Source organism: Fukomys damarensis, unplaced genomic scaffold (genome assembly GCF_012274545.1).
Source record: "Fukomys damarensis isolate Sample0158 unplaced genomic scaffold, DMR_v1.0_HiC HiC_scaffold_16, whole genome shotgun sequence".
NCBI lineage: Eukaryota > Metazoa > Chordata > Mammalia > Rodentia > Bathyergidae > Fukomys > Fukomys damarensis.
The window spans coordinates 123,858,262-123,875,412 of NW_022900928.1; the positions used below are offsets into that span (position 1 = coordinate 123,858,262).

At 34.6% G+C, this 17,151-nt stretch overlaps 1 protein-coding gene across 2 annotated transcripts in view; it reads right to left on the reverse strand.

Moving 5' to 3' along the window:
- Window positions 1-17,151, reverse strand: part of Cul3 (cullin 3) — a 68,479-nt gene that overhangs the window by 39,670 nt on the left and 11,658 nt on the right. For both annotated transcript variants that reach the window (XM_010611785.1, XM_010611786.3), the window contains exon 2: window positions 15,117-15,230. In XM_010611785.1, the coding sequence (XP_010610087.1) occupies window positions 15,117-15,230 (114 nt within the window). The remainder of the gene's footprint in view (window positions 1-15,116; window positions 15,231-17,151) is intronic.

Below are 17,151 nucleotides of genomic sequence, written 5' to 3' on the forward strand. Positions count from 1 at the left end.
ATTATAAAAAAAAAAAAAAAAAAAAAAAAAAAAAGGACTGTTAACTCTAAAATCTGATTAAAGAAACCAGAAGTCAAATAAGGGAAAAAGGAAAGCACCTAATTTTCTGTGTGATCATGCAAAATTCACAGTAAGTCATTTATACTGAATGTTTGATATATATGCTCAATTACCATCAAGTAAACACTGTAACGTTCATTAACTCAAGTATGCATGTTAAAGACAAATGCGAACACACAGAGTAAACTGTGACCTGCAAACACCCAGTGATACTAACCCATACATTAAGCATACCACATTCGCTACACCTTTAATTAAAAAAAAAAAAAAAAGCATACCACACTGTGAGTAGCATATCAAAGGGAATTCAGCCTCTAGATACATGACAACATTTTCATAACAAATTCTAAGAATCTCACTTTAAAAAGTAATTTATTTCATTTAATACAATATTAATCATTTAAATCATTAAGTTTTTGGTTATGTATATTTCCACTGCAACTACTTTTTAAAGTCACAGCTCTTGTTAATCTCTAACTGAATACAATTTTAAAAGTACAATTTTAAAGTATGGATAAAATTAAGAAAGTCATCCCAAAAGACAGATAATATACTGAAAACTAACAAACACCGTGAGTTAGCCATGATGACCTATAACTGCATTCACAGATGCTCAGGAGACTGAGGCTATGCCAGCCTGGGCAAGACATAGGGATGTAGTCTGGTGCTTTTTGGGTTCAAATTCTGGTACCGCAAAAAAGAAGAAAGAAAATTTTAAAAACCTGGGCTCAGACTAAAATGTAGTTTTGTATGAGTCTAACATTAGTCATTTATCTACTGCAAACAGCTCGGAAGAGACACAAAGTTGGTGGCTGATTCTATTTGCATTTTTAAAGTCAACATAGATTTTTAAGTAAAATGTTCTGAAAACCACGTCTGAAAGCTTATTATGTGAGCCAAAGACTGAGTTTCATCTTTACAGACATAAACTGTACTTTAAGTATCTACTTATAGCTTTCTCTTGAAGTTGCTATTTCTTTGCCAAGCAAGCCTGTGGGGAACAAGAACTTTTAAAGCTAAGTAGACCCCGGGGGTAAAAGGGAAGAGCCAAGATGGGGACATTACAAGTCCCCTTTCCACAGAGCTGGGTGGAAGTCAGACTGCTTTCGCACCTGCCTCCATTCCTACACAGCTTATAAAGCAACGTACAAACACTTGATACCCAAATAAATATCTATCTCACTGTGTTATTTTAGTCTTAAAAGAACAGCTTTTAAGACTAACTTCCCCTCCAAGAATAATTATATTGCTGAATAAAAAAACTAAGAAGCCCTACTTGTTTAAAATCAATTGGGATTAGGCATGTCTCAGTTGGCGTGAACGGAGGAATATGTCTTATAAGATAGGAGTATGTTATAAGAAAAGCATACCTAGTGATTCCTTTTGAACAATGTTTGCTTGTAAGACTACATAGAGAAGTTCAGGAAGCAAATTCTACAATTAACCTTTGGATCACATCCAACTCTGAAAACCTGTAGTACAAATATAAATATATCATAGTCCTTGGCTAAATTATACAGTTTAAGGAAAATCTATTAAAAATGTTTGTTTTAAAATCTAATACTTTTATCAATACATTAATGAGCCGGGAGAGGCTATGCACTAGTACTCATTCATCTACACTTCCTGGCTGTTCCCACTTGTGGCTACTATTTGGTTAGGCAAAGTTAAAAGTGTTGTAAATAGCTAGATTGATCAAGCTAACTTTCAAGCTGGTTAATCAAACACTTAAAATAATATTTCCTCTTTCAGTTTCTTGTCCACACAGTAAGCATTATCTGTAACTGTGTTTTTAATCTATTTTCTATTTTATTTTATTTTAATCTATTTTCTATTACCAAAATACAGGGAAAAGAAACAGATTTAAAAGCCTCTGGGCCGGGGATTTAGCTCAGCGGTTCGGTGGCCTGCCTTGCAAGCACAAGGACCCAAGTTCAGTCCCCGATACCAAAAAAAAAAAAAACCAAAACAAAAACCTTTACAAATATTAAATATTTATCCTGCTAGTAAATGAGAGAGAAATCCTGGAAATTTAAAAAACAACAACAAAAGCTCAATAACCAGGCTGTCAGAACAAGTTTGAACCTGCCTTACCAAGCTTAATCGCCTGGTAATCTTTCTACCACCAGCTAATAAAGTTTTCAAATAGATTTTCAAGTCATGAAACAAATACAGGTTAAGGAAGGTTTAACACAATAAAGGTAGAAAAGAACAGTAAGAAAAATCCAGAAAAATACCAGAAAGTTTTTATTTTAGAATAGGATAAAGAAAAGTCTAATCAGATTGAAATTAATAAAATTATCTCAATATTTTCTACAATGCTACTGTCTGACATTTTTAAAAGGGTTCCAGTAAGATATTAAATAGTAAATTGTACAGATTAATATTTTTATTTTAATTATTATTGATAAATGTAGAAGAAAAGCAGAGAAACTTTGCGTGAAGACTTAGACATGATTTTTTTGCTCAGAGTAATAGTTTCCACCACTGTAAAATGTATAATCTCTCAGTAATGAAAACATACTGGTTATATGAAAATTATTATTTAAAAATAATTCATTTATTTTAAGAACTGCCTATTGAGAGATGAGTCAAATCAAAACTTGAGATGTTTGTCTAAAGTTGTGTAAGCTGCAACAAAGCAATGATCTCCAATCCAAAATTTAATGATCTAAAACTGGAAGAAAAAAATAAACACTACAAAACAGTCTGTATTAGGACACAGGAGTAACTACCCTGAAGGGCTTGCAGCAATGATTTGAAGACTATGTTTTAGAAAATAAGACTTGTCTGTATTAGAGAAGTGATATATATAATTCAATGGTTAACACCACCAATTCAAAACTACACTGCCTCCATTTCAATCCTCTCTGTCATATAATATGTATGAATTTCATATATGTCTCTCAGTTTCCTCATCTGTAAATAACATGTTATTCCACACATTATTTACATTCAATTACCCTGGCAAAAGCAAGTATGAAACCTAGATAAAATTAGAATGCTAGACTTCTTACTGGGATAGTAACTATTAAAAAAATCAAACGATGAGTATTGACAAAGACATAAATTGTGTACTGTTGACAGGAATGTAAGACAGTGTAGTGTAGCTGCTGGAGAAAGGAGTATAACACTCCTCTCCAAAAAATAAAAACAGAAAAAAATATAATTACCATATGATCCAGCACCACTTACAGATATATGCCCAGAAAGAACTGAAAGCAGGTTTTTGGACAGGTTATTCACACACCTAATGTTCACAGCAGCATTATTCACAACAACCAAATACGGGAACAATCCAAGGCACCACCAACAACAAGCAAATAGGTAATACATGACATATATGTACAGTGGAATATTAGCTTTAGAAAGGAAGGAAACTGACATACATGCCACAGCACACAAGCAATATGCTAAGTGAAATAAATCATAAAGCCAGAAATACTGCATGGCTCCATTTATAAGGTGCTCACAGTGGTCAAATTCATACAAAATAAGTAGAATGATGGCTGGCAGAGGCTTGGGGGAAGGGGAAATGGGAAGTTACTTAAGTACAGAATTTCAGTTTTGTGAGATGAAGAGTGGTGATAGTTTCACAAATAATGTGAATGTGTTTAAGGAGACAAACTTTATGTGTACTTTACTATAATTTTTTAAAAAACAAACTCAAACACTACATTATTTAAAAGCATCACAGAACAAATGAACCTGAACACGTGGGGCCAAGATTCTGGAGAAAAGGCAAATGTACTGAAAAAGTCTCACACTTGCCTTCGCTCACCTCTCCTGGGTCATCTGCTGTATTTGGAGAAATGGAAAGAAAAGAGGCAAAGCAGAAAGTCACAAGTGGAGCTGGCAGGGCTGGCTACCAAGCAGTAAGGACTCAAAGGCAGAGATTCCATAGAGGACAGAAATATCAGGAAGAACAGAAATTCTGCGAACAATTTCTCACAAGAGATATTTACTGACACATTAAAAAAACAAAACGTGGGCTCAGTGGTTCCGCTGCCTGTCTTGCAAGCACAAGGACCTGAGTTCAATCCCAGGTACCAAAAAAAAAAAAAAAAAACCAGCAGCACTGGCAGGTTAACAGACTAGACAGAGACTACTGGTAGATTTGCAGCACTGAGAGAGAGTTAGAATTCAAGATACAGTTATGTGGAAAGCAATCTGGTAAATACCTCAGGTTTTGACCTGAAGTCCCAGAAGGCTTAACTCCTGTGAGTAAAGGCAAAGGCAAAGGCAAACAAAGGCAAACCGGAAAAAAAACCACCACTACCAAAGCCTAAAACCTGTCTCAACTAGATCATGGTGATATCCTGCCTAACTGCTAGAACAAAATGCAAATTTCTTTGGAGAAAGACACCATCCAGTGCCTCCAGTTTTTATCATTACTTACTGGCAAGCAATCTAAAACTACCAGGCTTGCCTCTCTCCCATGGCAAACAAAACAAAAACTAAAAAATAACTTAAGGTCAAATGTCCAAAAACCTAAAAAAATTCCCCAGGAAGTCAAACTGTTCTAAGATCCTTACTCTATTTAGAAACTTTTTAAAAAAGGCAAAAAACTAATAATGTACAAGGATGTTCACTGAAACCTCTAAAGTAAATACTAAAATAATAATAAAGGAATATATAAATTATAAGCTTAATGAGAAGGGGGACAGGCTAAGAAAATATACATATTAATTAAAGGCAAAAAGGCTGATAAAAACAATAAAGAACAGATGAGAAAAAAAAGTAGTGTGGCAACTTTAACTGAAATATATTAATAATTACATTAAATGTAAATGAATCAAATGCTTCCATTTAGAAACAAAGATTGTCAAAAGGAGCTCAAAAGCAAGTTACTCTGGTATATATGACACATCTTACAAGTAAATCAAAGAATACGTGAAGGTGGAAAGGAAAGGATGAAAGAAATTTGCTATGAAAAAGCACTGACGAAAGCTCATGTGGTACCAACACATCATGGACTTGAAGGCAAGAAGCATTTATTATGGAAATAGAAGTATTTCATAAAAATGAAAAAGTCAATATAATAGGATGTTTAAAAAAATCCTGAATTTTATATTCATTTTGTAACAAAACCTCAAAATTCATAAACTAAAAGGAGAGTTAGACAAATTCACAACCCAATTTAAATAGATTGTAACATTTCTCAACAGTTGATAGGACAAACAGATAAAAACAGAAATTTTTAAGGATACAGAAGATGAGAACATAGCTAATGAAGGTAAGCAAACTGGTATTTATAACAACACTTCATCCTACAATCCTAGGTCAAAATACTGGGATTAAGTGAAATTAAAAACCTGTCTTCATCAAAGACATCATTAAGAAAGAAAAATCAAGGGCCGGGGATTTAGCTCAGTGGTTCTGCTGCCTGCCTCTTAACAGCAAGGTCCAGAGTTCAATCCCTGATACCAAAATAAAAAAAGAAAGAAAAATCAAGTCCAGAATGAAAGACAGTATCTTTCAATTCATACATTTTACCGAGAACTTTTATTCAAAATAATGAACTCAAACAAAATGCTAAGAAAAAGATTGACATGTACATGTTTTTTTTTAAATTGGAGAAAAGATACACTTCTATATATCAAAATTTTTTTCCAAAAAAATCAATTTTTAAAATTGGCATGGAGCTAGTGAATTATCAAGTGGATAGAGTAAATGCCATGGTAATGAAGATGTATGGTGAGTTTCTAAGTATTTAAATAATGACAGTTTTAAGAAACCTGTGATGACACGTCTTTGCCTCTAGCATTATTTTAGTATCAGATTCAAACTCAAAAGGGAAGATAATATAAAGATTTTCATTATTCTTTCACAGTTTACAACTGGTCCTAAGAGTCATGGTTCTCAAGGTATGTATGGAAAACCAGGACTATCTGCTCAAAAGCACTTTTGTATTAAAAAATACCCAATGAAACTTGTAATATAGAACCACGGTCATTTAGAACAAGCCTTCATATATAATATACATTCATTAAATACTTGCCAAATGACTATCTTCATAACACAAAGGTAAATGTTAGCTCAACTGTGTGTTTATCATGAATTCTATTAAACAGAGCCAACTAATATAATCTTTCTGCAACTGAGGTTGTACACTACAGCAAAGAGGTGAGGACCACAAGCTTCAGAATGAAGAAAAAGACTTTGATCTACTTCTTTACTCTGGTTATACAGAACAGAACTGTATGATCTTGGTTAGTAAATCTCTCTAACTTCAAGTTTTTCATCTTTCTAACCTAAAATTTCTTAATCCATAAAATGGAGATTACAACAATCAAATCCTACATCAGGTTTTTAAAAACATTTAGCACAATGACAGTTACACAATAAAAACTACCTGTTGCTACTCACAAGAAATTTTCCTTTTCAAACAGACCCTAATACAATTTTAATTCCATTGCTAAACTGCTGCTTAAACATATACAAGAGTACTAAACTCATTAATATACTTTAAAAATACTGCTTTGTACACACTATACTCTGAAAGTATTATCTGCTACTTTAAGTATAGACTTGTAGTCAACCAAGGCTGTATTAACCCCTTCCCCCAAAAGAGTACTTATAGAAATTGCTATCACCTTAACTAATCTACCCACACCTCCTGTTTACTTCTTTACCGTTCCCCAGATCATTCTAGGTATTTACTTTCAGTGTCAGAATAGTTTAAAGCTTTATAGCTGAAAAAGCTCTACTGTTGAAAGTGTTCTAACTAACATATCCTTAACCAGACCCAACAGATGGGTTCAGGCACATATTAGCTACCCCTGAGACTCCAAAGTATGTGTTGTACAGTCTATGGACATACATGTACTTCCAGGTCAGGGCCCAGGAATTCTGATCATTCACCAAGGGATCTATGACTCCCGAAATGTTAAGAATCAGCACCCTTATCCAATAAATTTATTATACAGGGAAGTGAGGATTAACCAGAAATGTTAAATGACTTAAGCAAATTAAGTCAAACCTGGAACTAAAGCCGAGAGTCTCAATTCATCATTAAGTTTTTTCACAACCCCAAATTTCCTATACATACTGGCAGCAAACAACCCACTTTGCACACTTAAGTTCCATTCCATTTATTCTATCATGAAATATATGCACTATTTCTAAGTGTGCCAAAGAGTATACATCATGCTGGGTAATGTAAACACTGAAAAAATACATGTCATCCTAAACTAATGTCACGGACTGCTAAATAACCACAGCGCATGCGTGCACACACAATGCATACCGGCACACACAAAAGTTCACTGGACAGTGATAAAGGTGTTTATGATTCTATTACTTGAAAGAAATTGAAAAATAAAAAAATATTAAATAATAATTGCAAAGAACAAAAAGAGTAAAATAATTATGCATAATAAAAACTATAAAACAAAACAATCTCAAGAGCTGAGATGGAAGGTGAAGAAGAAACTCTAATTATCCAGTACATTCTTTGTGGGGGAGAGGGTGAGACGTAGTTCAAGACGTAGTTCATTACGTAGTTCAAGCAAAACTTGAACTCACCATACAGTCCAAGCTGATCTTGAACTCAAGGTGATCCTCCCACCTCTGCCTCCCAAATGCTGGGATTACAGGTGTGCCCCACAACCCCTGGATATCAAATACATTCTTAACTTTCACAGTATTCATAATAATGCCCAGGCTTTAACATAAAAACTTAGTATTTAGCTTTGACCAATCTATAAAAAGGGGCCATAGTCTGGGCTACTGTGAGTCACAGATACAAAAACCTGAGCAGAAATGGGGAAAGCCTATCTTAATGTGAATCTTCTTGCAAAAGTAGACGGGTAAAAATGGTGAACAGGCACAAAGCTCCCAACAGTCAATGGATTCTGTGCTTTTCCAGAAAATAGCTATTTTCAAACTTTTCTAAATATACAATATAGATTATAAAGGAATATTTTTTGGAATTAAAGGCACCAGCACCTATAGGAGAAAATACAGAATCACAAATTCCATCATCTCTAGGTTCCTGTCCTATCTTCTGACCTTGGAGGGAACACAAATCCTCCTTGGTAGCTTCAGTAAATAGCTTACAATTTCTTTTCCGTCCTGCTCCCTACTAAATAGTACTTTTGGTAACTACAACCTTCATACTAATGAACAATCTCTCACACTCCTGAGATTCCTAAATTTTCATTTCTCATTTTATTAAGATTCCTTTCAGCCATATACTGACATGAGCAAACCTTGAAGCTCATTAGAAGACTCCAAAGAAAACTTCAGCACTACTGATCATCTATTCCCCCCACTTCTATTTTGCTAAATTTCAACGAACCTGTTTCTCACTTTCACTGGATTTCTAGGTCTACTAATCCCTACTAGCTAATATATCTATTTCGTGGAATCATATGATTCACTGTTTCCTTAAACACCATGAATCTAGCATCAATCATTTCAATTACTGCTATTATCTTAGAATCCTTGCACACCTACAATATGGAAAATTCTACCAGAGGGTTCCTTTTATTTTGAACAAGAAATTCCTTAAAAAAAAAAAAGCAGATTCTGATGACAAGGTAAACTACACAAAAAAACTGTACCAATGCACCTAAATTACACACATTCACAAATACAATCCATTTATTTATACGTAGTTGATTATGCAGAGCAGGTATTCAGCACTGCTTCTGTTAAAAAAATCACTTTAACAAGATCCCAATAATGAATGTAACTATACTGTATACCAGAAGGTACCAATAAATTCAATCAGGAAAATAAATAAATAAATGAATAATTAAAAAATCACTTTAGTGCCTTATTTACTCTTACAGTTGTAGAGTTCAGAAAGCTAACGACTGTTTGGGCTACAAAAGGTCCAGGTGCTGGTAGAGCTGGTTCCTTCTGGAGGCTCTGAGGGAGGAAGTTACTTCCATGCCTTCTTCAGTTTCTAGTGGACATCTGAATTCCTTGGAGAGAGGGCCCTTATTCATCTTTATAGGGCACCATCCCAATCTCTGCTTTTGTCACAACACTGCCTTTTCTTCGGATTCCTCTTCAAGGCTAAATGTGATAACATCAGGCCCAGAAGAATGGCCCAAGAGAATGGTTGAGGGCAATCTCATCTAAAGATCCTTAAACACATCTGGAAAGCTTCTTTTTCTATACAAGGTAACATTCTCAGGTTGCAGCAATTAGTCACAGACAAACTGGGGGAGAGGGCATTATTCAGTTTACCACAATCTGCAAACTCTCAACAACTCATATTTCTGTCACCCTGAACAGTCTTATTTACTTTTTAAAGGAGAATAAACTTCATAATACAGTTCTCTCAGTTTAATCTCCTCTTCACAAAATTGTTGTTACACTCATTTCACATTTTTCCATTCTTGACTTTCCAAAGAGCTCAAAGAGTAACTATTCTCTTTGGTTACTCCCTGCCCATGCATATGAATTTACCCTTTCTGGTGTTCTCTAGAGATAAATACAATACTACTCTTCCTCTGTTGTCTATAATAATGGAAATACAAATTCAACCAGATACAGAAATGTAATTTTGAAACTCACCTTCAAGTTCTATGTAGAAAACACCTTTATTAATCCTATACACAAAGACAGGAAATTATTTTCCATTTCTTTGATATTACAAGGTAGCCTACAGAATACTATCCATAAATTTAATTCTCCCATGATACTATCTTAATTTTCATATTTTAAGGAAAACATGAACCAAATATTAATAAATACTTATGGATTATGTCAACTAAAGCTATTACATAACAAACGTTCTCTATAAAAAACTCAAATATTTTCCCAATCATCAGTTTTCTGAATAACTGAAACCTAGCCTAAATGCTGAACATGCAATCCTTTAAGAAAACAATGAATTTTTAAAATCATACTTAAGTAAACCAAGCATTACAAACTCTGATGCCTTCAGGACCAAACAGGTAATACAAGTCTCAACCATGAGGAAGGTTCTACAGCAATTAAGAGGCCACATACTCCATGCATACTTTTGTTTTTGAAGCAATGAACCTACCAAACAACAAAAAGCATACTTTAATGGGAGCCAGTTTCCATGTAACCGGAGATATCACTTTCACTTTCCAGTCAGTGCATCCCCTGGCATCTATACCTGAGGTTCATGCATGACATTTTAGACAAGACATCTTGTTAAAAATATGAAGTCAGCTAACTGAGTAGGTGGTAAGTGGGTAGACAGGAAACTTCTCTCCTCCCCCTCTGAGCATAAGATTTAAAATTCCAACAGAACTGGGAATCATGGAAGAAATTTGCGTAGGTTCAATGTAGGTATAACCAGTACACCTGAAAATCTTTGAAGAAAATCTTTGAAGAAAATGCAGATGTCAGTAGAAAAAAAAAAAAAATGGAGGCATTTATCTTGGCTAGAGTACTGATTACAGAGGTGCACACAACTGTCAAACACAACTTTTTATACTTTAGTTCATTTCAATGTATATAAACTTTACCTTAACTTTATAAAGTACTTTTAGTTGTTTTCTGGTTTTGTTTTGTTCTGTTTATGCAATATGGGAATCCAACCCAGGGCCTTTGCACTGTGCTATAAATATATATATCTAGCCTTTTCCAGTTTTATATTCTGAGACAGAGTCTCTAAGTTGCCCAGGATGGCCTCAAAAGGGATCCTCTTACCTTAGCCTCCAGAGAAGGTAGGGTTACAGGCACACACCACCAAGCCCAGAATTGTATTTTAATTAAGCCCAGAATATTGCACATTAAAAAAATCAAAATGAGTGAATGAGGATATGAAAATGAGAAAACTTATGAAATGAGATACCTTATCATGCATCTTTCTAAATCTAAAATAGTACGTAAGTATTTTGAAAAGAATATGTTATGTCTATTAAAAAAGAAAATATAATTTCCATATTAACTTATTCAAGATATACTTAAGAGACTAGTTTGCACAAGGAGCTCTGTTCTAAGTATAAAACATAGTGGTTACCTAGGCAGTGTCCCCATCCACAGTTCAGTCTATTAAAAAGTTAATAATCTTTCTTATTCATGATTTTGCTTTCTGTCACTTTAATTACCTTGCTCAACTGTGGTCTCAAAATATTAAACAGAATTTCAGAAATAAGCAATTAAGTTTAAAACTATACACACTAGAACCACTCTGGAAATCAGTATGAAGATTATTAAAAAACCGAAAAATTGAAATTCCATGTGACCCAACCTATACTTCTTCAATGTATCATCCCAGAAGTTACATATACATTTATATATATATATATATATGGATACTCATAAATAAATGTGAGCCATATGCAGGAAAATGGATACACTTTGAGACCACAATACTAAGTAAATCACACACAATCTTAAATATGGCATTTCTCTTATATAAGCAACCCAAAGTATAAATGACTTAAAAAGCAAAGTAAAAAAAGCAAATGGGAAGGTAGATTTTGGGGATAAAACAAAGGGATCTAGGGATACAGGAGGAAAAAGGGAGGGGAAAAGAAAAAAAGGATTAAAATGCAATATGTACATGTACTAGTTAGTTCATGATAAATGTACTCTTTATGTATCACAAACATACTAAAAATAAAAAAGAAATGAAATTCTACAATGTTCCGAGTAGCTGTACAAAATCTTGCAGTCTCATTCTGACCGGCCTGATGTGAATTAATCCTCTGTCCAGTACTTCCAGGCTGCATTAGTTTTCCCTCCCCCATTATTAGTAGCTGCTAACAGAGAGTCATGACATGTTACTGCAATGTTCATACTCAAGAACACTTATTTTTTCCCATTAACACCCCCAAATGGCAACAGTGGTGCGGGGGAGAGCACCACTGTATGATTGTTGGAAGTGTTGCCACAGAATAGTACTAGGTACAAGAGAGCAACTGCCGTCAGTGGGGAGCACGTGACAGCTGACAAGAAATTTAACTCAAAATGTTTCCTTTCTGTAACTTGCTCCTACTTTTGAAGACAGAAGATATATTGTGAGGATTCCAAGATGAAAGGTAACGATTCAAAATGGACAGTAATGTGATTTATGCTTTAAGATAGTAACTCTAAGAGAAAAAGGAAAAACAGAACAGAGAAGAGCCCAGTGAATATTATAATACTAGTTGCACTAAAAATGCCAAGGAAAAAAAATAAAGGTAGGTTGGTCTCTGCTAACAAAATAGGAAGTCAGGGAAAAACAAAACAAAACAAAACAAAACCCCAGATTCTAGCAATGGATGAGCGAGAAAAAAGGAACTGACAAAAATACTTCTTCAATTTCTAGTATGAACAACTGGAATGAAGTGATTATGAGCTTATTTGGATCTGCCAAATTCAAATTCCTTGCAGACAATGAAGGGAGCTATCAACTTGACAGATGAAAATGAGTTTAGAGTAAGGCTATAGACATAACTTGGGAATCATCTGCAGAGGCACAAAGAGCTATGGAAGTGAACAAGTGTACCATGAGAAAGAAGTCTAGGACTAAGTCCAAAGAATCCTTCTATTTAAGGAGTAAAAGAAATGGAAAAGGAGCGGAAAAGGCATAGGCAGAAGGTAGGAAGCATACAGAGTGCTGTGTCATAGTTACCAATGACCAAATAGGTCAGGGAAAAAGTGGTAGCCAACTGTGCCAAATGCAGAGAGAAGCAAAAAAAAAAAAAAAACCAAGAATGAGGCTTAGCAGTGATCTTTGTGTATTCAGAGAAGTACAGACTCCATGGTGATATTAATAAAGGCTAAATGCAATAGAATAGTTAAGGTATTCAAAACAAATGAAAAAGTTTACAAAAGAAAACAGTATCAGCATTTGTTGAGAATGACCTCTGCATGACAGGTGAGACACACTGGGCAACAGTAGGCATCTATCAGATAATTTGGAAGGCAGCTATGCTCACCACTATACCACCAATGCAGGCTACCAGATAATTTGGTACAATTTTATTTTAAGGATATGAGTGGCTTGAACATCCAATGCTGATGAATACAATCCAGTTAAAAAAAAAAGAACGGCTAAATACTCAAGACTTCAGACAATACAAAAGGAGAAGATATGATCCACAGCACAGGTGGAGAACTACCCTTTCCCAAAAGAGAACACATTATACTTCACTAAAACATGAAGTAAAAAGAAAAATATAAAAGGGGAGAAAACATAAAGTTCTAGATTTACTGGTAATAAATAAACGTAGTTCTTACTTGATGTTTTCTCTGAGGAAGATCATTAACCAAGAACAAGGGAACCAGTGGGAGAGGGGTCTGAAAAGAAGCAACTGTGGAACAAGCTTGCTAGGTAAAAGAGTAAAAAGTTAAAAATGCAGGGAAGTGTGAAGGGCTGACTGAAGCTCTGTGACAATGGACAAACAGCAGCACTGACCTCTTCTGTGTGAGGTTGCCACCAGCAAAGGTACAAGAAAGGCAAGTCACCTGGGTGATCCAGAGTCCATGGTCTATGTACCAGGCAGGTTTGAAGGGGCAATAGTTAATACTAATAATAGTTAATTTTTACTGAACTTATTTTTATGGGCCAAGACCGATACATGCTTTACATGAATGGCCTCATCATCATCCAACCCAACTGGTACAATTTTATTTTCATGTTATAATGAGGAAGCTGAAATATGAACTGATTACTTGACCACAGTCATATCAGAGCTAGAGCCAGGACTCAAGATTTGAGATTTCACTGCAAAAATACAGGAAATGAAACAAAGCAAGATTTTTAAAAAATGAGTATATGTTTAAAATTTTAAAAATACTTCATTAATAGTGATGGACCATGAAATTATATGTTACTTTCTATCTTTGCATTAGATACTTAGCATAGAGCAGCAAGTTAACTTATTTCACATAAAGTTGACATTATGATAGATATTGTATGATTTCACATCTTATCACTTTTTTTAACTTTTGAAATGAAAGCAGAAAGTGAATCTATAACCTGACAAGGAAAATGACACTGAGAAAAGCAAAGCAATTTGTTAGGCACTTTATTACTTTCCTGAAAAATTAAGTGGCCTTTCCCTGACCCTCTTGCCCCCAAGGCCTTGCAAAACCAGGGGTAAAGACGCGAAGGAGTTCACTCAGAACAGAAAACCTTACAGCTGTTTGTTCTCAATGGGAATTCTTTTCAATTTGCTTTTTCTATTAAGTAAAAGAAACTATTCTATTAAGTAAAAGAAACTAGGACAAGCTCTCATACTACAATGAAGCTAAAAATCAAAACTAAAACTCTGAAGAGAGTAAAGCCTTAGAAGAAAACCACTGCATCCAATCCCAAATACCAAACAATTCATTAGACTTAATTCGATGATGCAATAATTAAATATAAACTCATATTATAAATTGTATGAATGTTATAAATATAAATATATATTTAATAAAATATTCAAAACTACTATACATTCTATTAGAATTTAATTCATTTTATAATCATATGAAAGATTTTTAAAAATTAAGAACATAATCTCCTTGAAAGTTATTGAACACAACTTAGTTCAAGCCAATGTTTTCTAAATTGTCTTGCTTAACAGGATCGTTCTCAAGTGACAAAAACAAAAATAGCTAGTAGGTGAAAAATGGAATGTATACATTTTGATGTATACATCTTGAAGAAGCCACTATATTTAAACAAGACTGGGTGTAATAATGCACTGCAAAAATTTACTAGTAGGAAAAATACTACAATTACTAAAAAATTTCTTTTAATAAGACATCTGTCACTGAAGATAGAACACTTAAAAACATGTAAAAGAATGTCTGGCTTTCACTTCTCATGTTGCTATTGAATCACCCCTCTGAAGAGACAGTAATCAGGCCTTTAAAAAAATATTTCATTTTTCAAATAACAAGGATGTAGTAAGAAAAACAATTTTAAGTCACTCTCTTTCATTTTTCCATCCTAATCATTAGCTATCTGAACACATAAGATTTTACTTTCACCGGCTAAGACTGGTCCTTAGCAGAGGAAACACTACTTGAGATACAAAAATGAAAACTGTATTTCACACTGACGTGCCATACAACTAAATCTGATAGAAAGCCATTGTTTTAAAATGGTGAACTTAACAAAACTACACAAAAGCTCTACTTACCATATACATTAGTATGTCTCTAATCATCACCATAGCTGTCTGATGATCATTCCAAGCTTGATTTAGTGTTTGAAGAAAGTTGTTATTCAATGAATTTAGTACATCTTCTCTCACCTATTAACAGAACAGTTCATTAGTTTGTTTACTCATACACACACACACACACATGCATATATATATATATATATATATATCTGTTTAATAAAAGAATCCTTCATTTTAAATCAAAGAAGTATGTTACAGGCCAGTAGACATATTTTAAGCTGTAACTTATACACAGATGACTATTAAATGTGTATGTATAGTACAGTTTTCTCTCTTGACTTCCAGAATCACACAGTAACCTTCAGGGCATTTCTCAAACCCTCCAATCACTTCACATCAGGGTCAGAATAAAACCCTAGATTCTTATACTGAACTGTAATGCCCTATAACTGGCTCCAACTAAACTTCCTACTGTACCTTCCCTCTCCTGTCCCTGAATAATAGTTGAGAGTACTGCTGAGTTACACTGCCAAAACTCCAATCCTAGCTCCCCAATCAGCTATGTGACTTAAGGCAAATTATTTAACTTCTGGGCCAAAGTTTCCTTACATGTGAAAGAGTATCATTCTTGTAGGATTGTTCTAAGGACTGAACACTAATAATGCACACAAGACAATGCCGAGCACTCAATTAACATCAACTATTGATACCTGTGCTGTGCCATGTCTTGTCTCAATTCACAGGGCTTTCTCTCTCACTTTGTTCAACTCGGATTTTATCTCTACAAGTCTTTTGCTGATCACTGTATTTCAAATACCCTCTCTCTCTAGTTCTTTACCCTAATCTAACTGTAAACGCCTCCATGGTGGCAGCATTTCTATCTTTTCATGTGTTCGTCCCACACCTCAAATTGTACCTATTGTATAGACCACGTATTTCATCCCAAGCCTCCAATACTGTGATTCACTTTGGTAAGGACTTTCAAGACACCTACTTTTACACATAAAATAGCCTTGAGTGAAATTCCCAATTAATCCAATCCTAATAAAAGAGTATTCAAGGGGAGGGGGATTTAGCTCAGTGGTTCCACCACCAGCCTTGCAATTTCAAGGTCCTGAGTTCAATCCCTGGCACCAAAATATAAAATAAATACATAATAAATAAAAATTAATTAATTAAAAAAATTTAAAAAGACTACTCAAACTTCAAGAATTCCTAGCTGGGAGTGGTGGTGCATGCCTGTAATCCCAGCACTCAGGAGGCTGAGGCAGGAGGATCGCTGTGAGTTGGAGACCAGCCTGAGCTAAATACATAGTGAGTTCCAGGTCAGTCTCAACTACATAGTGAAACCTTCACTCAAAAAACAAAAAACAAAACAAAACAAAAAAAAAACCTTCAAGAATTCCTTTCCAAAGTCCACAAGCTAAATATGTTCTCTACCAAGAAGTTATTTACTGACCACTATTCCTTCCTACTATCGGCCCAATGGAAAAATTATCTGCCTTATAAACAGAATCCAGACTTTCTTTTTTTTTTTTTTTTTTTTTTTGGTTTTTTGAGACGGGGTCTCACTATGTAGTTGAGACTGATCTGGAATTCACTATGTAGTCCAGGATGGTCTCGAACTCAGCAATCCTCCCGCCTCAGCCTCCCGAGTGCTGGGATTACAGGTGTGAGCCACCATGCCCGGCTCAGACTTTCTTTTAACTTCAGAATGTAGTCGTCACTAAGTTCCCCTAAGCTTTTCCCAAGTTCCGAACATTTTAGTTGGACCTTTGGGTTCCACATCCATAGATTTAACCATGAATTGAAAATTTTGGTGTAAAAAGATGTTTGTACTGAGCATGTAAAGGACTTTGTTCTTTGTCATGTCACCATTTCCCAAATAATGTTTTAGGTATTATAATTAATTCAGAGATGACTTAAAGTATACAGGAGGTATAAGGTAAATGAAAATATATCATTTTACAAAGGGAATAGAACATCTACAGATTCTGGTATCCACAGGGGTCCTGGAACTAATCCCCAGAGACCAAGGGACAGGATAGAT